At 56.3% G+C, this 20,560-nt stretch overlaps 9 protein-coding genes across 9 annotated transcripts; 4 read left to right on the forward strand and 5 right to left on the reverse strand.

Annotated features, from left to right (window-relative positions):
- Nucleotides 1-1,191: 1,191 nt before the first annotated feature.
- On the forward strand, nucleotides 1,192-3,645 carry VTJ04DRAFT_4828 (uncharacterized protein; the record flags this gene model as incomplete). The annotated part of the gene is made up of 1 exon (XM_069362877.1): nucleotides 1,192-3,645. One exon carries the CDS (start codon nucleotides 1,192-1,194, stop codon nucleotides 3,643-3,645), a length of 2,454 nt encoding a protein of 817 aa, XP_069219780.1.
- An 874-nt stretch (nucleotides 3,646-4,519) lies between these two features.
- Nucleotides 4,520-5,576, forward strand: VTJ04DRAFT_4829 (uncharacterized protein; the record flags this gene model as incomplete). Its single annotated transcript, XM_069362878.1, has 3 exons — nucleotides 4,520-4,536; nucleotides 4,623-5,271; nucleotides 5,352-5,576. The coding sequence occupies 3 exons, from the start codon at nucleotides 4,520-4,522 to the stop codon at nucleotides 5,574-5,576; spliced, it is 891 nt and encodes a 296-aa protein (XP_069219781.1).
- A 1,112-nt stretch (nucleotides 5,577-6,688) lies between these two features.
- Nucleotides 6,689-7,297, reverse strand: VTJ04DRAFT_4830 (uncharacterized protein; the record flags this gene model as incomplete). The annotated part of the gene is made up of 1 exon (XM_069362880.1): nucleotides 6,689-7,297. The coding sequence occupies one exon, from the start codon at nucleotides 7,295-7,297 to the stop codon at nucleotides 6,689-6,691; it is 609 nt and encodes a 202-aa protein (XP_069219782.1).
- A 1,697-nt stretch (nucleotides 7,298-8,994) lies between these two features.
- VTJ04DRAFT_4831 (uncharacterized protein) lies at nucleotides 8,995-12,086 on the forward strand (the record flags this gene model as incomplete). The annotated part of the gene is made up of 4 exons (XM_069362881.1): nucleotides 8,995-9,187; nucleotides 9,265-9,864; nucleotides 9,918-11,947; nucleotides 12,015-12,086. The coding sequence occupies 4 exons, from the start codon at nucleotides 8,995-8,997 to the stop codon at nucleotides 12,084-12,086; spliced, it is 2,895 nt and encodes a 964-aa protein (XP_069219783.1).
- A 97-nt stretch (nucleotides 12,087-12,183) lies between these two features.
- On the reverse strand, nucleotides 12,184-12,502 carry VTJ04DRAFT_4832 (uncharacterized protein; the record flags this gene model as incomplete). The annotated part of the gene is made up of 2 exons (XM_069362882.1): nucleotides 12,184-12,378; nucleotides 12,452-12,502. 2 exons carry the CDS (start codon nucleotides 12,500-12,502, stop codon nucleotides 12,184-12,186), a joined length of 246 nt encoding a protein of 81 aa, XP_069219784.1.
- Nucleotides 12,503-12,968: 466 nt separating this feature from the next.
- VTJ04DRAFT_4833 (uncharacterized protein) lies at nucleotides 12,969-13,856 on the reverse strand (the record flags this gene model as incomplete). The annotated part of the gene is made up of 2 exons (XM_069362883.1): nucleotides 12,969-13,386; nucleotides 13,459-13,856. The coding sequence occupies 2 exons, from the start codon at nucleotides 13,854-13,856 to the stop codon at nucleotides 12,969-12,971; spliced, it is 816 nt and encodes a 271-aa protein (XP_069219785.1).
- A 1,815-nt stretch (nucleotides 13,857-15,671) lies between these two features.
- VTJ04DRAFT_4834 (uncharacterized protein) lies at nucleotides 15,672-17,038 on the reverse strand (the record flags this gene model as incomplete). Its single annotated transcript, XM_069362884.1, has 5 exons — nucleotides 15,672-15,735; nucleotides 15,789-16,048; nucleotides 16,132-16,454; nucleotides 16,503-16,600; nucleotides 16,962-17,038. The coding sequence occupies 5 exons, from the start codon at nucleotides 17,036-17,038 to the stop codon at nucleotides 15,672-15,674; spliced, it is 822 nt and encodes a 273-aa protein (XP_069219786.1).
- A 727-nt stretch (nucleotides 17,039-17,765) lies between these two features.
- On the forward strand, nucleotides 17,766-19,844 carry VTJ04DRAFT_4835 (uncharacterized protein; the record flags this gene model as incomplete). Its single annotated transcript, XM_069362885.1, has 5 exons — nucleotides 17,766-17,958; nucleotides 18,038-18,204; nucleotides 18,284-18,856; nucleotides 18,922-19,249; nucleotides 19,480-19,844. 5 exons carry the CDS (start codon nucleotides 17,766-17,768, stop codon nucleotides 19,842-19,844), a joined length of 1,626 nt encoding a protein of 541 aa, XP_069219787.1.
- Nucleotides 19,845-19,866: 22 nt separating this feature from the next.
- VTJ04DRAFT_4836 (uncharacterized protein) lies at nucleotides 19,867-20,228 on the reverse strand (the record flags this gene model as incomplete). The annotated part of the gene is made up of 2 exons (XM_069362886.1): nucleotides 19,867-20,149; nucleotides 20,215-20,228. 2 exons carry the CDS (start codon nucleotides 20,226-20,228, stop codon nucleotides 19,867-19,869), a joined length of 297 nt encoding a protein of 98 aa, XP_069219788.1.
- Between the last annotated feature and the right edge of the window lie 332 nt (nucleotides 20,229-20,560).

Raw genomic sequence — 20,560 nt, forward strand, 5'->3', positions numbered from 1 at the left:
GGGTCAGCCCCGTGAGGGAAAGAGCTGGATCTTTGATTCGATCCCGGGGCTGGACTCGATGCAACCCAAAATTTGCATCCATGTTCTCATTTCTGTGTCTCGTTAACTGGTCAGCCGCCTGCAACGCGCACACGAGGCGACATGTCCTCTCAGCTCCTCCAGCTCTTTGCAATAGCAAAGGGATGGGTGGGTGTCAAAGTCTGTGGCCCATTGTCGCCCATTCGCGTCTGACAGTGCTCCGCAGTTCAGTTTCACTTGATGACGAAATCACTTGTCCGGCAAGCCCGGGTTGCCCACTTTCAAGCTCTGAAGTGCCTCTTCGGCAGATCGTGCCGAGCACTGGCCAACAAGTGCCGGAAGACGTTGCGCGAGCTGCCCTGCCCTTCCCTGCCCGGCCCTGGATGGATCACAGCCGGCATGGGGGGCGCTGCCTGGCTAGTTGCCTTTTGGTTTGCTGGGGCGCTGGATGGACCCTGTCATGTCCTGCGCTTATCGTGCCGTTGGCTTTCCCATTTGCTGTCCCATTTAAATAGAAGAAGCGGGCGCGGTCCCTGGGCAATCCCATCTGGTGTTGTCGGCGCCGAGCTGTGCTGTCTGTTTCTTCGACCCAGCCATTCCACCATTCCATCAACCCCCGTTCTTTGGTCCTCTGGAGAGGATTCCTCATTAACGACGACCCGAATCCGAGTGGCACGACAGACCTGACGTATGTATGCGTATGTACCGTATATTCGGCAAGGCGAGGCTATAATAATACCCAGCTCCTTCTGACCAGTCTGGTCGCGTCCATCCGAGCCCCCGAGAGACTCCGCATCCTGACGTCGCACCGCAGCTCCGCACCTCCGGACCCAGACGCGCCCTGAACCTTTTCTGTCGCTTGCTCCCGTCGCTTGGTCCACGCGTCTCGAGGTCTGATCCGCACCTCATCCTCTCCGTTGGGACCTTGCCTGTCATTCCTTTTTCTCTTATTTTCCCATCTCTGTTGTCTTTACGTAGCCATCCTCGGGCCGCTTGACGTTCGTTTTTATTCTTTTTTTATTCTTCGTTCTTTAGCTGAATCAATGCCTGGCGCTGCTCCACGACACATGGCAGCCCACACTCACACGACCTCTCTTGCTGCTTGCTACCGCATCTAGGCGGCACATCTGCCGTGATCACTCGTTTTTGATACACACACCTCCCCAAAGCACCATGTCATACTTGCTGGATCCGGACTCGCCCGAGTCCTCACCTGACCACAGCAACAACAACCACAACCCTCACCCCAGGAGGACACGACCCCCAGATCCGTACGCCGAGGTCGACGATGCACTGAGGGTTCCATTGAGGCCCGAGACTGAAAACAAGGCTCGGAGGCGAGAGTCCAAGTTGGGGTTGAGAAACCTCTTTGGACGCGGTCGTGGAGGCTCCGATACGGGCAACGGACCGTTGTCGCCTCTGGACGCCGCTTCCCACAAACTCGGGGCCATCCGGGCTTCACTGGCCGAAATCAGCTGGCATGGCTCACAGGGAACCCGGTCCGAGATTTCGCTGGCCTCGATCTCGAAAGCACTACCCATCGGCCCTGTCTTGAAGCACAAGAAGTCGGAGAGCACCGTCCGCCAGGAGCCCCAAACCCCGGAAGGAATCGCAGCTTGGACCCCACCGCCCTTGTTCCGGGCGTATCCGCAGGCTGTCAAGCATTCCACCCTTCCTGCATGCACCCTTCCCGCAGAGGTGCTGCTCCGGATGCACCAGCAAAGGACCAGCGGCTCGCTTGCCGCGCTCCTAAGCCCGACGATATCTGACTTCCCTGACGAGCCCAGCACGCCCGGTTTCGACAAGCCGAAAAAGAAGCATCGGAGAGCCGGTTCTGGGTCTGCATCGAGATTCGAGTGGACGACTAAGGTTTACGTCCTTGTCACGTCTGGTTATTTGCTTCAGTATGCAGGAGAAGGGACCTATGATCGGCTTCCGGAGCGGATTCTGCAGTTGGGAAAGGACTCGGCTGCTTTCGCGAGTGACGCCATCCCCGGCCGGCACTGGGTCCTTCAGGTGTCTGCCGTAACCGAGGCCGACAGCTTGCAGGCGGGATCGCATTCCTCGATCCTGGCACGCCTGCCGTTCCGGGGTTCCGAGAGGAAGTACGTGTCGACGTTTCTAATGGTGCTCGAGAGCGCTGAGGATATGGAGAGCTGGATGACCACTCTTCGGCGCGAGATCGAGAAACTGGGAGGGAGGAAAGTTCTGTCGGAAACGGGGAAGCCGAAGATGGGTGCACAGGAATCGCGGGCGACGCGTCAGACGAACCAGCGAACCGTGGTGAGGCGGGATCCAGACCGATTCTCTCGGGTGATGGGTTCCGATGAGTCTTGGAAACGCCAGAGCACAGCCTCATCGAACCCGAGCATGTTCGCCCATGCCCTACGCGACGATCTGGTCCACGATCAGTCATTCGACGACAACTCGACCGCGAGCTTCATCTCTCACGAAGGACGACAGCTGGAAGGCTTGAGAGATAGTACAAACCGCCTGTCTTATCACTCGTTGGGGCAGCGTACCATGTTGACATCGGTCGGTTCTTCACCTGCGTGTTCACCTATCCGGGACTCGTTTGGTGAGTTTGACTCAAGGCTTGAGCTTTCGGATACCGAAGATCAGCCGGCCCAACCCCGGATGAGGCCGAACGCAAAGGCCATTATTGATCGACGGAGGTCGCTTCAAGCCATCAACCATGTCCTGGAGATGCGAGTCGCCGCTGCTCAGGGACTTCCCCCAGGTTCGAACACTTCAGATGCTGCCGGACAGACCGATCCAGGGTCACCGTTCGGACCGCCATTACAACCGACGACCTCCAACTTCAGTGTTCCTCACGGGGCAGCGAACAAACGATACTCACTCAACCGGCCGCCAATGGGGCCGCCGCCACCGCAGATGACGACTCCCGTGGCTCGCTTTAGCGCCCGCAGACCACCACCATCAGCCTTGGCCATCAACCCGAGGCCGCTGTCGCTGGTTGAGGATCAACCCTCACCGGCATTGTCGTCCGCCAGTGCAAACGGAAACTCGGCCGACAAGACGGAGGAACCCACATCCCCTGCTGCAGTCACGCCCCCGGTGTCGTTACCGCCGCCCCAGAGACCCGAAAGCAAGGCTGCGTTCCGCGAGGAGCCGATCCGCGACTCCGGCATCTCGACCCATGACCAACCCTCGAGTGGCCCCGCAGAGAACGAATCCAAGTCCCTGGACGCTGAAGCGTCAGCCAACGTGACGCTGGCGGCTCCGGATGTCTCGAGCGCCGATCGCTCAGCGGTCCCACCCGACCCCTCGCCGGAAGTACGACCGATGAGCCCAGCGGGCATGATGAGGACGACAGTCCGGCGCCAAAGCTTTAACTCTCCCCGAATCGACGGGGCCAGGCCCTTTTCTCCGCCCCCCACCCGGCCGGAGTTGTCGCAGCAGCCGCAAGCGCCCGTGCTGAGATCTAAGCCGGGTTCGCACCACCTTCGGACGGATTCAGAGTCGCAGACGCAGACGTCAGAGTGGCGTGTTCTTCCTCACTCGGCGGCGGACGGACCCCCGCCTGCGCCTCCGCCGAACAGGGCACTCCCGCCCATCCCGAAAAAGAGCAAGTCAACGAATGCTCCGCCGCCGGGTTTTATCTGACGAGATTGCCCTTGAGCAAACTCTATTCTCATCTAATACCAGGTCGAAGAGACCTGTGTGGGTCTCATCCGTGGACCCATGTGTTATTACTTGCATTCAAGAACGGCGCCTGGTGCGGTTGATTCTTTTTGTATAAGCATGTTTTGGGGTACTTGGTCTGCTTGTAAGCAGGCGTTGGAAAGAGGAGGAGGAGTCAGCATGGTGTTAATCAGCATCTCCGGTGGTCGATGGGAGACCAGGGGATGGATTTGATGAGGAGCTTTTTGACTATACCCTGTGAACGACACTCGACGAACTTTTTTTAGCCTTGATGGATGTAGTGGGTGGTTAGTAGTATTTGTAACATAAATAAAGCTGGGAGGCAATCTCGCAAACCCGTCAACCTTTATTCTTTGTTATCTTCTGATCTTGCCAGAGACATGTTCATTGCCATCTAGTGAGGTTTGTTGGTTGCGTGCTGTGTTGAGCAGACCAGGGTTCGGGTTAGTTATTGCCGGGTGATTGGCCGATGTCGAGCAAGTACATGAAAATTCGAGGAAAATTCCTCAGTTATGGTGGGATATCGAAGCACCTGTGACTAGGTACGTCACTTTTCGTTGAGCAGCTGTCTCCAGAGACCGTTCGAGGCTGTTGAAAGGCGTGGCAAGGACGTCCAGGTGCTGGAGTTCAGATGCGGCGATTCATTCAGCGTTTTCGTCTTTGAAGGTGCACCACCAATTTTCGCCCCACACTGAAATATCCAAAAATTCGGCACGCAAACCAACTGCTGTCGAACATCCCCACCCCCACCACAACCATCCTCCATCGACAACCTTGATCCAACACCACGTAACCCTCATACCGGTGTTAATTCTGGCTTCATAGGACCGCAAAGATGGCGCCCCCAACAAAGTGAGTGTTACTGGCCCCGACGCTGCTACTTCCGAGTCCGGCCCTCGAACCCGATCACTGACAAAGGACCGCCTTTGGCGAACTAGGCACGACTGGGCCGACGATGACGAGCTCGAGGAGACCACCACCACCAACGATCTCCCGCCGCCCCAAAAGATCCAGAACAAGGACGGCACCTGGACCATCATCGAGTACCGCCTCAACGATGCCGGACAGAAGGTGAAGGCAACGCGGCGGGTCCGCTACGTCGTGCGCCGCGAGGTCATCAACCCGCGCGTGGCCGAGCGCAAGACATGGGCCAAGTTCGGCGACTCGGCCAAGGACCCCCCGGGCCCCGTCACCGACACCACCACCGTCGGCGAGAACATCATCTTCCGCCCCAGCGTCAACTGGCGCCGCGAGGCCAAGGACGAGGCCAACGACCCGAACGCCCAGGCCATGAAGGACAAGCTCAGGGACAAGAAGGTCAAATGCCGTATCTGCGACGGCGAGCACTTTACCGCTCGCTGCCCGTACAAGGACACCATGGCGCCGATCGGCGAGAGCGGCGCGGCGGACGTGGCGGCCGGCGTGGACGAGCTCCGTGGCGCGGCGGCCGCCGCTGGTGCTGCCGGCCCCGGAAAGAAGGGCTCATATGTGCCGCCCGCGCTGCGCAACCGTGCCGAAGCGACTGGCGAGCGCATGGGTGGGAAGTATGGCGACCGGGACGATTTGGCGACTCTCCGTGTTACCAACGTATGTTTTCTCTTTCTACGCCACACCCGCCTTCGTGGACCTTCGGAGCAGAACAAACTAACCAACCAACTCCCTGATAGGTTTCCGAGATGGCCGAGGAGCACGAGCTGCGCGAGCTGTTCGAGCGGTTCGGCCGTGTCACGCGCGTCTTCTTGGCCAAGGACCGCGACACGGGTTTGGCCAAGGGCTTCGCCTTCATCAGCTTTGCCGATCGCGAGGACGCCGTCAAGGCCTGTCAAAAGATGGACGGTTTCGGTTTCCGCCACCTTATTCTCAGGGTCGAGTTCGCGAAGAAGGCTCAGTAGGCGGAGCTGACAAGAGGAGTCAAGGCGGAGGCTGGAGCGCGATGAGGCTGAGGGAATGGGTCTTGCAGTGGGTGGATCATGGGAAGTAGAATGGAATCGATTTTCTCTTTTTCTTGCCGCCATCACGAGAGGTTGGCCCTTCCTACAATATGGTGACGGCCTGGGTTGTCTGCAGTCATGGGACCACGAGGGTTTTTCGAGGACAGGTTGTGTGGACGAAAAGAACGGACATGGTTCCTAACAAGATTTTGGGAAGGTTCTTCTGGACCGGTTCAGGACTGGGAAGACAAAACGTATGTAAGGCTGGGTAAAATGGATCATCAAAGGATGCTTTTGGCCACCAAGACCAGGAACCTGCATGGACGGTGTCCGAAGACGAGAGCCAATGTGCGCGACATCAAGCAGCGACAAGCATATTCCACACCTTAAGTTGGCGGTTATACGTTTCATGTTTCTATGTAAAACTCGCCGGGTATCCAATCTCTTTTTCATTTTCTTCCAGAATCCAGACCCGAGAAAGTAACCGACAAAGCAGACGGCAAACCCCAGGGATAACACAACCACACCACAGCCGGCCGACGCAGCTTCCCACCCGATATTAAACCACCTAGTTTCCCAGCAGTGTTCCCAGAACCGGCTGGGGAGCCGATTATGTTGTATGCCGGCCATGATATCGTCCCGGCCCCGTATTCTTTCGCCGTGTCATGCCTCATCAAGTCGTTAAGGGGTATTATGGGGGTATTAGTGTTGAACAGAGAGACAAACCGATAGAAAGATGACGAAAAGATGAGAAAAGAGAGAGTGTGTGTCCCCGCAATAGGGGTTGTAGAGAGTGTCGCGCGAACGCAGCCGTTGTGCTCGCTGGGATATGACTAAGAGAGAAAGAGGAGAAAAATCGAAAATGAGAGAGTGAGTGAGAGTGGGAAAAGCAAAAGCGAAAGAGAACGATAGGAATGACCAGACGGTCAACGTCGAAAGGGTCCCAACAACGGGCCTCAAGGGGGAAGCGGAGAGGTGGGAGGTTTCATCCTCCTTTCTCTCTCCCGACATCCCATACCACACCACACCATCATCCATACATTCCCCTCATCGCCAACTCAACTCCCTCCTCTTCAATTCCTCCCACCGCTCATCACCACATCATCATCATCCTCACTATCCTCCCTGCGGCCCCTAACGGTCTCCTCAGTGCCGGCGGCAGCCGCCTCCGCGGCCGCGAGCTTCTCCTCCAGCTTCCTCTTGGCCTCGAGCACCTTCTTGCGCTTCTCCTCCTCCTTCTTGATCCTCCTCGCCTCCTTCTTCTCGCTCAGGACGTACGGCCACGCCTTGAGCGCGGCCCAGAGCAGCCGGCACCCCGTCTTGAAGTTGTCACGGGCCTGCTTCAGGTGCTCCTTGCCGCTGGCGGCGTTGGCGCGGGCCGCCGCCGCCCGCTTCCGCGCGCGATAGGCGCGCTCGGCCTGCTCGGCCTGTTTGAGTTGCTCAGACGCCTTGCGTCGGGTGACGCGCAGGGCGGCTTCGGTGCCGGAGGTACCTGGGCGTTGCGGCTCGGTGAGGGCGGTCGGGGAAGGGAGAGGTTTGTCCTCCGGCGGAGGAGGAGGAGGGGGGGTGGACGTGCCCTTGTTGTCCCTGTTACGGTTCTTTGCCATGGTGATGGTGTTTGAGGGGACGGTCTTGATGGTCGTTTGGTCCGGAGACGAGGCGGGCTGGCGGGAGCGGAACATTTAGGAGGTTTGAATGAGTGGACGGCCTGCTCCGACAACACTCGGCTGGGAGAGGCCTGGAAGGATTATGTGTTTGAATTGGTCCCGGGTGGGAGTAAAGGAGAGATTAGGATTAGTCCTAGAGTAAGAGGATACAGAGGTGGGAGGAGCTCGGGCTCATGAGCCCCGGGGATCAGCTTTGACTTATAAACTTCCCACTGACATACTCTCTTCGCTCCCTCCCTCCTGTCTCTACGGCCTACCTTGTCGCCATCCTCCTCGTTTCAAGCGTTCCGTTCACCGGGGTGAGCCCCGGAAAACGCTCTCATTCGGAGAAGTCCTTGGGCCCATCAAGTTCATGCGTCACGGCTCACGTCCCGGAATTCACTGGAGCCAAGAGGGGCAGACACCCGTCGATGGTGCAGAAGACGGGTGCTGGCAGGTGTCGGGCAGGGCCGCGGCGTCGTCAAGCATGACAACCTCATCAAATGCAGCATGCCCGATGTGACGCATGAACGGGTAAGTGGCTAGGGTCACTGCTGGAAACATGGGTTTTGTGCGACGTCTTCGAGAAAACTGCTGTTTTTGGTTCCTGGAATGGCTGCGCACGGTTTTGGCCGTTGGTTGAGCAAGTTCCAATGCCGTCAGTTTTCCTCCGAAGATCAAGATCGACGTCAACCCCACGTCGTTCGCGTTGTTTGAAGGAAGTCGGGCGTTTCTGTCCGGAATGAATTGCCGAAGAGCTGGGCCTTGAAGCTCGCCCAAAGCGGGAATTGCGGGGCCTCTTATCAAGCCCGAGGCTTATCAATCATCCGCACTCGTCGCTGCCGCAGCCTTCTCTCCTCCACTCTCTCCAGCTGTGCGCCCCTGGGCCCGTTTCCGCTTCTCTCCTCTCCACTTTCCGCTTGACATGGACCTGCGACTGGCTCCAGGCTCCGAGTCTCGCCGTTGAACAACACAACCAACCAACTCCCTGTCCCCAGCAAAAACGAACCCCAGAGAAAATCCACCAAAAAAATGCCCCAAGCACTGGGCCGTGGGGGACACGTTGCGACTCAAAACATTGAACCCTTGTTCCTCAGTGCTGAGAAACCCATTGTCGTTGTAGTTGCCAGCGTCCTCGAATGTCTCTCTTCAGGTGGTGATCTTATGGTTGCTGGAGCACCCACAACAACAACTGCCGGAGAGAAATAGACACATTCGTCCTGTCTGCGTAAATTGTGGTGACGTCGTTGCCGAACATCAACCACAGCCACCATCGCCGCCAAGACCCAGCCCGACAAGACGAAAAACCCGGCTTGAACCGGTTCCCCCACTCCCCGCCTTTGCTAGTGACGAGCACGCGAGCTTAATCTGGCTTGGCGTTACCTACCTGCCAGCAAGATCTCGTAGCTTCGGCTTGTGGCGTTTCGACCGTGTTCCTCGTGCCTCATCTCATCTGCCAACAACCCCTCGGCAACCCTCCGAGACGGCGCTCCATACCACCTTGTGCCGTGCCCAGGTGCCCAGGAACGCTTTCGTCCACGGGACCTCCCATTACAGCAATCCCGTCCCCCTCGTCCGGGCCCCTCCCATTCCATCTGACCTCAAAAGGCGCCTTTCGCCCTTCCTTTTCTCCTTCGGCCACACAGCCCAACACCATCCCTCCTGGCTGGTGATGCTGTCAAAGCTCAACGCTTCTCACTGCTAAATCGGTCTTCAACACCGAACCTCCAGGAATGAGCACATCAACAACATCCAGGCCTCATGGCCTCGACACCCTCCGACAGCGGCCTCGAGCTGCCTCCTCCGAGTCTGACGCCTCTGTGACCCCCCCCGCAGACACTCCCGACTCTCGAGAGTCGACGCCGGCAGACAATGGAGAAGAGAACCGTCCTAAGCGGACATATGGGCGGACGCCCGATGGCACCGGTGTGTGATGCCTCCCCCAGACTGGCAGCCAATTCGGCCGGAATACTAACCATGGACCGGTTGTTGTCATGTTGCAGTCTTTCTTGTGCCCGAAACCCACGATATGGTGTCCCAGCTCATGGACCCCCGCGAGCCCAAGAACTTTTCCGACATCTTTGTCCTGGCCATTCTCGCCCTCCATGTCCTTGCCGCCTGGGCTCTGCCCTCGGGTCTCAAGCGTCCAATCTTCGCCTTCGTCTTCCTCTTCTGGCGCGCCGCCTATAATGTCGGCATTGGTTATCTGTTGACCGTTCAATCCAAGTACCGACTTATGGTTACCTGGGCCAGACGCCTCAAGCTTTTCGAGGACCCCTCCACCGGCAAGAACCCACGCCCATGGCTGTACAACCTGCTGCAACGCGAGCTCGAGACCAAGATCCCCAAGAACTACAAGATGGCCGACGCTCCAATCGAGTACAACACTTGGCTTGTGTTCCGCCGCCTGGTTGACCTCATTCTCATGTGCGACTTCGTCTCTTACTGCTTGTTCGCCGTTATCTGCGCTCACCGGCCTGTCGGTGAGGGGCTGGCCATGGCCCTGGCCCGCTGGACCCTCGGCCTTGCCCTTGTTGGCTTCAATCTCTGGGTCAAGCTTGACGCCCACCGTGTCGTCAAGGATTACGCTTGGTATTGGGGGGGTAAGACGCAACTCATCGAAGCGCCGCTGCAATCGTCCATGCTGACTCCACAGACTTCTTTTACCTCATCGAGCAGGAGCTCACGTTCGACGGCGTCTTCGAGATGGCCCCTCACCCCATGTACTCGATTGGCTATGCTGGCTACTACGGCATTTCCATGATGGCCGCAAGCTACGATGTTCTGTTCATCTCTATCCTGGCCCATGCCGCCCAGTTCGCCTTCCTTGCCATTGTCGAGAACCCCCACATTGAGAAGACCTACAACCCGCCCCCGCCGCGCCGCCGTGCCGAATCTGAGGTTAGTGCTCGCTCTGACGGCACCAACGGTGAGGCGTCCTCGACCTCACCCCGCAAGATGCTCACGAACCCCGACGCCCCTGCCCCCGTTCACAACATGCTGGGTCTCAAGAACTTCGACCCGTTCCGTGTTCCTGACTACACCACCGTGCTCCTGGTTCTGTATCTCGGGGCCCTAGCCCTTGTCACGCCTTCGACCCCTGGCTATCAAGCTGCTTTCGTCATCAATGCCATTGTTTGGCGCCTGTGGTATTCGGTCGGCCTTGGTGTCATCTTGACCAAGCAGTCCAATGAAAAGCGGTTTACCCGCCACTTCCTCAAGTACGGCGAGACTCTCGGAGAGGCTTGGCGCCAGTGGAAGGCCATGTACCACATCAGCATGACGCTGTGCCATGCCTCATTCCTCGCTGCGTGCTGGAAGATGTACACCTTTCCTGAGGATTGGGGCTACGGCTGGGTCCTGCTGAAGCACGTCGTCGGCTTGAGCTTGATCGCCCTGCAGATGTGGACCGCAGCAAGCATCTACGAGTCGCTTGGCGAGTTTGGCTGGTTCTATGGCGACTTTTTCTTTGACAGCACCGGCAAGCTCACATACAAGTCTATCTACCGTTATCTGAACAACCCTGAGCGCATCCTCGGAACTGCTGGTTTGTGGGGCATGGCCCTCATCACCTGGAGCCGCTCCATCTTCATGCTTGCCGTCATCGGCCACGTCCTGACCCTGGCCTTCATTTCGTACGTTGAGCAGCCGCACATGCAGAAGATCTACGGCGAGAACCTGCGCAAGGAGGCCGGCCTCACCAAGTTCATCAAGCGCTCGCTGCCTCAGCCAGTCAAGGGCCTGCAACAGAACGTCGATAAGGTCTTGGACTCCTCAAAGCACCGCATTGACGACTTGATCGAGATTGCCCGTTCCAGGTTGAGCGCTGGATCCTCAACCGTCGTCATTGACAGCTCGTCTCTGTTCAAGTCGTCTGCTGCCCGCCTCACCCTGAGCCGCATCCCCAAGGATCTCGCCGGCTACGACCCCAAGCACTACTCTATCACCATTGAGGGCACCCCGCTGGTGGCTCCTGACGAAAAATTCACTGGCAAGGAGAGCGCTGAGGCCCGTGTCCCCAAGCACGTTAAGACCAAGGTGTTTGAGTATGGCGCTCCGATCCGCGTCCGTTGGACTGCTCCCGCGAATCACAGCAAGAAGGATTGGGTTGGCTTGTACATGGTCACGGACAACCGCTCCCGCGAAGTGACTGAGGTGCCCACCCTCGGACGCTGGGTCCCCACTAATCCTGGCGAGTACGACACAACCACTGATGAGGGCATCATCTCCTGGGACAAGCCCGTGGCAACCACCTCCGCCGACGGTACCGAGCTCGTGCAGGGAGAGATGGTCTTTGAGGGCGACAAGCTGTGGTGGACTCAGGGCGTCTTCGAGTTCCGCTACCACCACGCCGGCGCTCACTACGTCATGTCCATCTCGGAACCATTCGAGGTGCGCCTCGCCAGGATTGATGACGAAAACGCTGATGAGCCGGTGACCCAGGCCACCGCCGAGGAGGCGCTGCTTCCTATTGTGCGCAACTGCCTCGATCGCGACCCAGATATCGCCCCCTCGACGGTGGAGGAACGGTTCGGTGCCCATGTCGAGAGGGACTCCAAGTATGCGAAGCGCGTTGTGTACGCGATTCATCACATGTTTGGTGTCGAGTTCGCGCCTGCGGTGGTGCCGGCGGATGGGAACGTACGGAAATTGGCGTGGCGGATATGCAGTGCGAAAGAAGTGCTGGTAAGTTTAGGAAATGTCATGTGGACGCCTGGGTGGTGAGAATGGTTGCTGATGAAGTTTGCTCCAGGCGCCGTATAGCATGTCACAGCGACAGGGGCCGTCGACGCCAGTAAGGGACAAGTTCCCTGACGGGTTGTAAATAAGGTACGAAGTAAATAAGGGGGGTAATGATGTCGTTTTTTCTGTATACAGAGTGACTTGGGGTACTGAGGATGTAACTCTGGGTGGAGGTGTGATTACGCCTTGCATGATTGGACTGCTTCTCTTTGCATGGTAGCGGCAGCGCATTGTTGCATGTTGCATAGGTGAGAGAACTGTCTGAAGAGACATTGGTGAAAGACACCATGGAGGATTGTTGGGGTCAAAGATAGATGGATGTTACGTTTATAGAAGGGGATGTGTACGGCTAGCAGATGCTTCATCGAGGAGGCCTATTGACAGGTCTTGGTTACCTCGCTCTTGTCTCGCGCGACCTACTGAATAGGAGCATCTTTCCCCTCTCACCTCGTTTCTAACTATGATATCCTCAGTGGCAGTGGGGTGGAGTTGTTCCATGCTGGTATCTTATAATAAGCCTGGATCTTAACCGGCGAAGAGAGGTAGAGGTTGGAAATGCACGCGGTTTCCTCAGTCCACGCTCATACCTGATCCCTCAAGGGGGAGAGGAGGTAATTTTAATGAGGTATATGATTCAAAGGAGCGCTGTAGTTCTATGTACAAAAATGCAAAAACAATAGTCTAAAAGAGCGTGAGGGTATCATCAATATGTACTGTACACAACCGTGACCAAGTCCGGACCGTTTCCTCTCCATCTCCATGACCAATGAAAGTAATGACTGACATCCATCTCAGCAGAGCCCATTTCCCATGATACAGCCAATTTCCATCCTGTCGTATGAGAGTGATCAACACTTCTCTAATCCCATGATCTCGTCATCCCGTCATTATCCTCTTTTGGACTTGATTCCAACTCTCACCCCTCAAAGTGCCGGCCTGTAGTCCAGCCGATGCCGCGAGTTGTTTAGGCGTCCAGCTCCTCGAGGATCTCAGCGAGAACATCGGGGTCGTGCAGGTCCTCGGCGAGCGAGACAGCCTTCTTCCGGAGGCGCTCCAGCTTGAGGTGCGAGTCGCGGACCTGCTTGGCGAGCGAGCGGCGAGCCATGCGCCTGGCGACCTCGGCGGGATCCTCCTCGGCGGTCTCATTGCCGGCACCGGCGCCAGCGGCATCAACGAGCTGAACAGGGACGACACCGCCGAAGGGACCCGCGCGAGCACCGTTTTGGCAGCGGACGAGGCAAACGTTGTCCTGACCGGCCACGGTGCCGGTGCAGCTCTGAGTGGCGGGGATGGAGACAATCAGGGGGAAGTCGGTGGCCTCGCCGGCACGGTTGCGCGAGTTGCGGCCGCCGGGGACGTCCTGGGTCACTCGGATGTTGGTCCTGAAAAGGGGAGTGTTAGTGTTTGACTCCGGGCTTTTGTTGTCAATGTTCGATTGGAGGATAGATACTCACCAGGTCGTAGCAGTGCCGTCGGCGTTGATCATGCAAGTGTACGGGCCAGCGCCGTCCGAGTTGACCTGGTGGAGGGTCATCTCGAGGCTGCCGCCAGCCGAGACCTGCGGGAGGATGTCGCCCGTCTCGGCGAGGATGGCGCGAGTGCCGGCCTCGACGTTGTTGTCGCCGCCAGCGAGCGTCTCGCCGACCGTGTCGCGGCTGGCACCGCGGAAGCGGGTTGAATCCTGCTGGAAGGGCCTGCGGCGGGTGCCATCGCGCGGGGTGCTGGTGTCGACGCCCAGAGCCATGCCGCGGCCACCGGCGTCGCCGACCGCGTCGATGATGACGCTGTGGCTAGCAACGAGGCGGGCAGCGGTGAGGAGGAGGAGAGAGACGAGAGTCTTGGTGGAAGCCATTGTGACTAGATTGTTGGAGAAGAATATGGTGGTGATTTGAAGTTGTGAGGAAAAGGAGAAGGCTGGATAGAAGAGAACTGAGTAGTAGATGTTATTACAATGAAGCCTGCCCTGCAGGATGAGAAGAGAAGTGGATGGAGGATTGGGCTGTTTGGTTGTTGAGCTCTGCTGATTGCTGCTGATGGTGATGAGGAAAGATCTCGAGTCGACGATGGATTTCGGCCTCCTTATATAGACTTTTTTTTTCGACGATTGAAGGCGTCTTGATGTCCACGATGTCGACCATTGCCGACAAGTCCCTGTGCTCCTTGTCGGTGTGATGCTATCCCCAGCCTCCCCTCAAGCCCCGACGTTTCACACTCAGTCCGAGCTACCATCACGGCGTTCAAAGATCAGATGAAGATCCAAAACCATCACCATGTCGAAGACATTCCAAATCACCGGCCTTGGCGCGATGTGTGATGATCTGTTTGGTGCCCTCTTGTGTAAACCCAAAGGTTACTGGCCCGGTGACCTAGTCTCGCGGCCCGAGGCCCGTGCAAGTGCCGGTCTTGCACATACGCGAGGTTGGTAACACAGATGGGGGATCACATCTCAGATCGTCGATCATTGCTGTATGTTTGTGTTTGAGGTTTTCCCCGACTCTTTTTTTGGCACACTTGCGGGAGGGTCGGGAGAAAAGCATCTACCGTGAAAATCGCTGCAGCTCATCATGGAAATCCATTATTGATGGTCTTTAAGATCGTAGTTTTGGCATCTCTAGCATCAACTCAGGATTAGATCATCGTTAACATCCTCGAGATACTTGTTCCTAGAAGTTTTACTCACCGCGAGTCCTCCTATGACGCTTGGAAGCCACTGATGTCTTAGCCCTAACGCCGTTACACTAAAACATCCAACGTCATCCCAAATTGGACATAGGATGAAGCTGGCACACGCTTAGACTCCGAGGCCTCCCGCTCGACATCACAATTGTCACTTTTTCACATATTCGGGCGTTTCGTTTTCTTCAGATCTTCAGATGAATTCCGGGACGAGGACTTTCCGGTGTCTTTACATAAAAAAGCGGGGCTATGAGGCTCAAAGACTCGGTTAGCGCTGGTGAGGCCCGAGATGCACGGACAAGGGAGAGTTGAGAGTTTCAAAACATCAGATCGTTTCAACCGCCAACCACAGCACGCCAATGGCAACAGCCATTCATGATTGAAACAAAACATCGACCCAACACAATTGGAGCGCCTAGGAACTTCGTGGTCCTCATGGTCGAAACAGTCAGGTCATGGAGGTGGCTGTGTCAAGTAACGGTTGTTGTGGACGTTTGTGATCTAAGTTGGTCGTTTCGCCAGTTGTCGATCTGTTTGCTGGATATGATTTTTTCATACCTACTTTCCTAAATTTAGAATTCAGGATTTTACGTACAAGCAGGCATTTGGACTGATGTTAGGATGAAGAAAGCAATCTCTCGTTGCACGTGACGGAAGGTAGGTAGAGGACTTGCTACACTGGAGCTGCCCACAGTAAAACCACTTCAACTCGTGTCTGGCGGGTGGCATCCACATCTGTCTTGCGCTATAGCTCTGTCGCCTGTCTGACAGTAATGCTTCAATAGTGCTGTTAAACCAGTGTCTCTGTGAAGCATTCATGGTCTCGTATTATTCACCTCTGTCACTGCGAATATTGGACCAACAAACTAGCTCCTGGAACCATACACACATCATAGGGACAGACAATGACGCTACATGGCTTCGATATAACCATCTCCCTTCCGGTCACCCGGCATCAAATCCAGATCGGCTTGGACGGCGCGGTCCTAATTCACGAAACGCGAACATTTCCCCAGCTTGCCGGGAAAGTGATTCCAGAGGCGGACGCGCTGCTTCTGAGAAAGGCACATTAGCGAAGCTCAATCAACCACATAAATGGATTACGGACCTTCCATTCTCCGCAATGGGTGCCCTGTGTAGTCGGTGTCCATGCCGCTCACTGGCCGCCGCAACCCCGTGGGCCCTGGCCTGGGGTCCGTGAAACCCCCCGGGCCGTTGAAAGCCTGGGGTCGAGGGAGTCGACTCGACCCTGGAGCAGTTACGGCTGTTCCCATTCCTGTCCTCGGTGTAGATGTGAAGGCAAAAGTTCTTGGGTTTCTGGACAATAAGCTGTTGGAAGGGGTAGCGGGGATTTCTGCTTCCGTTAGTCTATGGTGTTTTCCCCGACCTTGAGTGTAAGGATCCGTGGTCATACGATGTGAAGAAAGTGGCATGCCGGAAGTTGCCAGAACGGACGCTACTGGCTGGGTTGTCGAATACCCAGGACTGGCGGGGAAGTAGTTGGATGTAGCAACTCGAGTGGTAGGAGGTGGAACAGGCCGGCCCGGTTGTTGCTGAGACGTCCTTTGGTCGGAATCTACCGGCGCAGCCGGCGGCAGAGGGGTTTGGGCTCTCACGAGGCTCGGTGGGACTTCCTGCGTTTGGCCGAATAACACCCTTTGCTTTAGTTTGCTGTAGAGCTCCTGAGACTGCGACAATTCCCGGGTGCGGTTCTCAAGTGTAAGTCGGAGTTCTTCGCACTTGCGGCGCAACGCATGCTCCTCGCGTTCCATATCTACATCCCGTTAGCCGCTTGGATGAGGATCCCACATTGAGAACAAACCTCGTATCTTGTTTGTGAGGCTGGAAATCTTTTGGTTGGCCTGGCCCCAGATGTTCTCCACCTCTCTCTGAAGTTCGGCGCAGTAGTCCTTGAGCTTGCTGTTCTTTCGGGTTTGGTATGAGCTTCAGTCAGTGAGTTGGAGGCCCAAGTGTCAAAGGCACGGGGAACAGACATTTGGTTTGTCATTTGATAAGACCAGAAGGCCAGGGCTCTCCCAGCACACTCCATGACCACGGTTGGACTGAGTCCAGCCAACGCTACCGACTTCCATTCCTCGCTGGGATGAAGGATGTGTTCAGCAAAGTCATTAGGGCCCAAATGTTGGCGGCATACAGGACAGGTGTGTAAACCCTGTCCTGCAAATCCCGAGTTGCTGGCACATCGCAGACAGATTGCATGACCGATGGGAAGTCAGATGTTGTGCGTCAGGGATGGGTGTTCTGATATGAGGGGACTCACCTGCAAATAGTCACAACGGCACGCTCGGAGAGTTGCACACAGCAATCTAGCACATTGCAGCTCAGACTCTGTTCCATGATGGGTGACGAGAACCGCAAGTGCTAAAGACATGTGATAAGAGTACCAGGTGGTGCGGCAGGACGATGTGAACTAGGTCAGAGACCGAAGTGAAAGTGGAATACGACACGATCTGCTCGCGAAAGGATACAATGACTCCAGGCAGGTGGATGACAACTTGGAAAAGAATCTTTGAGGAGTGAGGGCAATTGGGTTGGAGTTCCACGATTGCAATTTCTTGAAATCGAGGGGAGGAAACAGTTCCAGAGGTTGATCTCAACTCCCATGTTCTTTCCCTGTGAACTCTCTGGTGGGATCGGGTCCGTGGCAGCCAAGACAATAAAAGGAGATGAAACGAACATCTCTGTGATTACCAGGTGTATCTCTCAACCGAAGCATCGGATGTTTTGTTATTATATACTGGTAAGAGGTTAGTAAACACCAATTTTCTCGACTCTCGAGGGTCTGGAGTCTCTGCATGTGGTGTAAGTCATAAGCCACGCCAGCCACACCATGGTGGATCCTATGGATGCCAAGATCCGGGCTGGTCCGCTCCAGGCAGCTCCGCTCCGGTCCCCGCTGTGTGGCTGAGCTCCGGCAGGTACCCGATCCTTCCATCGATCAGCAACAACACACGACACAGAAGCAACCAACAAACGAAGAGATACCGATTTCATCTCTCTCTAGTTCACAGAGGAAGCGGCCGTCACCGAACTTAAAGTCATCTTCTCATACGGAATCGGCAAGATGACAGAAGTTATCAACACCCAGACCCCGCCCATCCTCCACGCTCCATCAGAGAAGGAGCGGAAATATGACCGACAGCTCCGGCTCTGGGCTGCAAGCGGTCAGTCGGCTTTGGAGTCGGCAAACATCTTGCTGGTTAACTCGGGCGTTGGCGCCGTTGGCGCAGAGACTCTAAAGAACCTCGTGCTGCCAGGTAATTTGCTGAGAGGAGTGATGCCTTGGCATCCGCGTGTCATGTTTTCTCACAACCATCAACTGACTCTTTAACACAGGTATTGGCCGGTTTGCTATCTATGATGAGGCTGTGGTTCAAGAGGCCGACTTGGGTGTCAACTTCTTCCTCGATGAGACTTGGCTGGGCAAGTCACGGTCCCAGGGTTTGACTGAGCTCATCTCCGAGTTGAACCCAGACGTCCAAGGCACTTGGTACCCAAATGAGGTATGTCTAGATCCATGATAAGGTGGAGTCATTCCTTCACAGCACGAGAGATACAGCAGGTTGACATCATCGACAACAGACCGCGAAGACTTTGGAGTCACTGCTAGCTGGCGACCCGCTCTTCACCATCATCCTGTACACCCTCCCCATCCGTCCAGATCAGCTGGCCCATATCGAAGCCTATGGGCAGCGTCACAAGACCCCGACCGTGGCCATCCACTCCGCAGGGTTCTACTCTTACTTCCAGCTGAACCTTCCTGGGGCATTCCCCATTGTCGACACGCATCCCGACGAGACTGCCACGACGGACCTACGGCTTCTCAGCCCTTGGCCTGAGCTGGTTGACTTCGCTCAGGAGCTTACCAAGGACATTGACAACCTAGACAACTACGAACATGGCCACTTGCCGTACGTGGTGATTCTTCTCCACTACCTCGAGCGGTGGAAGGCCAACCATGGTGGCAAGCCCCCATCAACTTACAAGGAAAAGTCGGAGTTCCGCAAACTTGTCCAGGCTGCCGCGAGAACCGACAATCCAGAAGGCGGCGAGGAAAACTTTGATGAGGCTGCCGCCGCTGTGTTGAAGACACTCGCAACACCGTCTCTCCCGTCTGGCTTGAAGGAGGTGTTTGAGCATGAACACACATATCCGGTAGGTTGGCTGCCTACTTCAATGTCGGCCTCAACATCGCCTCTGATATTAACCTGTCCTATCAGGTCGAGCAAAGGTCCGGGTTCTGGCTCATCGCCGATGCAGTCAAGCAGTTCTATGACAAGCACGGGTGCCTGCCGCTGCCTGGAAAACTCCCCGACATGAAGGCCAAGTCCAATGTCTATGTCCAACTCCAGAACATCTACAAGGCAAAGGCGCGTAAGGATGCTGCAGAAATTCTCGAAGCAGTCCGCGCCATGCCAGGCGGTGACCGTGTTGATCCTGCTGAAGTGGAGCTCTTCTGCAAGAACGCAGCCTTTGTAAAACTCGTAAATGCTACCGGAGGGCCGAATGCGAAAACAAGCAAGGCAGACCGCCTCAAGGCTGTGGCAGGTGAGTTGTATCCTTTTTCGATGCTGTCTCCATACCACCTCAATTTCCGTACCCGAGGATTCTGGGCCCCCAGGCAGAGGATGTCCAGTGACGGCTCTGTTCTGTTGTGTGTTCTCTATGGGAGGATACTTGCGGACGCCGATTCCAGATTCTAGATGACACGAGGAAAAGAGCGGAAAGAAGAGACCACTGACTGTGCGCCGTTTGCCACTCGCTTGCCAAACCAACAGACACCGAGTTCACCAACGACAAGACCGCCGAGATGGCTTTGGCTCCGCTCTCGCTACTGCCCATCTACCTCGCCTTGCAGGCCACAGCGCACCACGTGGACGTCGACGCGCCTCTCAGCGCCGATGATATTCTCTCCGTCATCTCTCAGCGGGTACTTCCTGGGGCGGAAACCAACAAGCGTGTGATCCAAGCGGCTCAAGAGGTGGCTCGTGCTGCGGGCGGTGAGCTGCACAACGTCGCCGCCTTGACGGGTGGTCTGGTGGCACAGGAGACGATCAAGATTATTACCAAGCAGTACATCCCCATCGATAACACGTGCATCTACGACGGCATTGCCGGGAGGTGTCAGGTGCTGCGGCTGTAAATGAGCATGACGATGGGGCGGGCTAGGCGGCGAATGAAGAGTGGTCACGGGAATTCATCCGACTGGAAGAGGAGGGGAGGGAGGTCCCAAGCGGCAAGAAGTGTGTGCTAGATTGGCTGGAGAGAGGAGGGTGAGGGAGAACAGGCGTTCCGGCGGTCGGCCCGGGGTTGGTCTGCTCCCAGGCGCTACCCTGTGGCTGCATCTGTGTGGAAGCAGCATTCTTCCCCCAAGAGGAGGCATGCCAGCTGATGTTACAGGTAGTTTGGCCGTCGCTCGGATTTCTGGGTTCGGAGTGACTCGGCGTTCTGGCTTACCGGTTTAGCGAAAGGCCAAGGTCAATAGGCGCCTCGGATACAAGCAATGAGACAACAAGCAAGCAACCATTGCGCAGTCGGATTTCCCGGATTCACATCTTCTCCAATGAGACAAGAGTGCGAAAGTGCTATGCTGGACTGTGAAGGTGCACCCAAGAGACTCAAGCAAGTCGAGAATAGCATGAGAAGATGACCCGGAAAATCGGGAATCACCGCAATGACGCCGACTTGGATGTCAACCCAGAACACACAACATGCTACACTACTACACTAGGAATAGAGCATAGGTGTCTTTGCTGCCACTCCCAAGTCAGAAAGACATCCGAGATTCTCTCGTCTTCGCCTGGCTTCAACTGCCCGCACCTCATCATCTCCGATCACCTCGACTGCGGCCTTTTCTCG

Source organism: Mycothermus thermophilus, assembly GCF_041956435.1.
Source record: "Mycothermus thermophilus strain CBS 625.91 unplaced genomic scaffold VTJ04scaffold_3, whole genome shotgun sequence".
NCBI lineage: Eukaryota > Fungi > Ascomycota > Sordariomycetes > Sordariales > Chaetomiaceae > Mycothermus > Mycothermus thermophilus.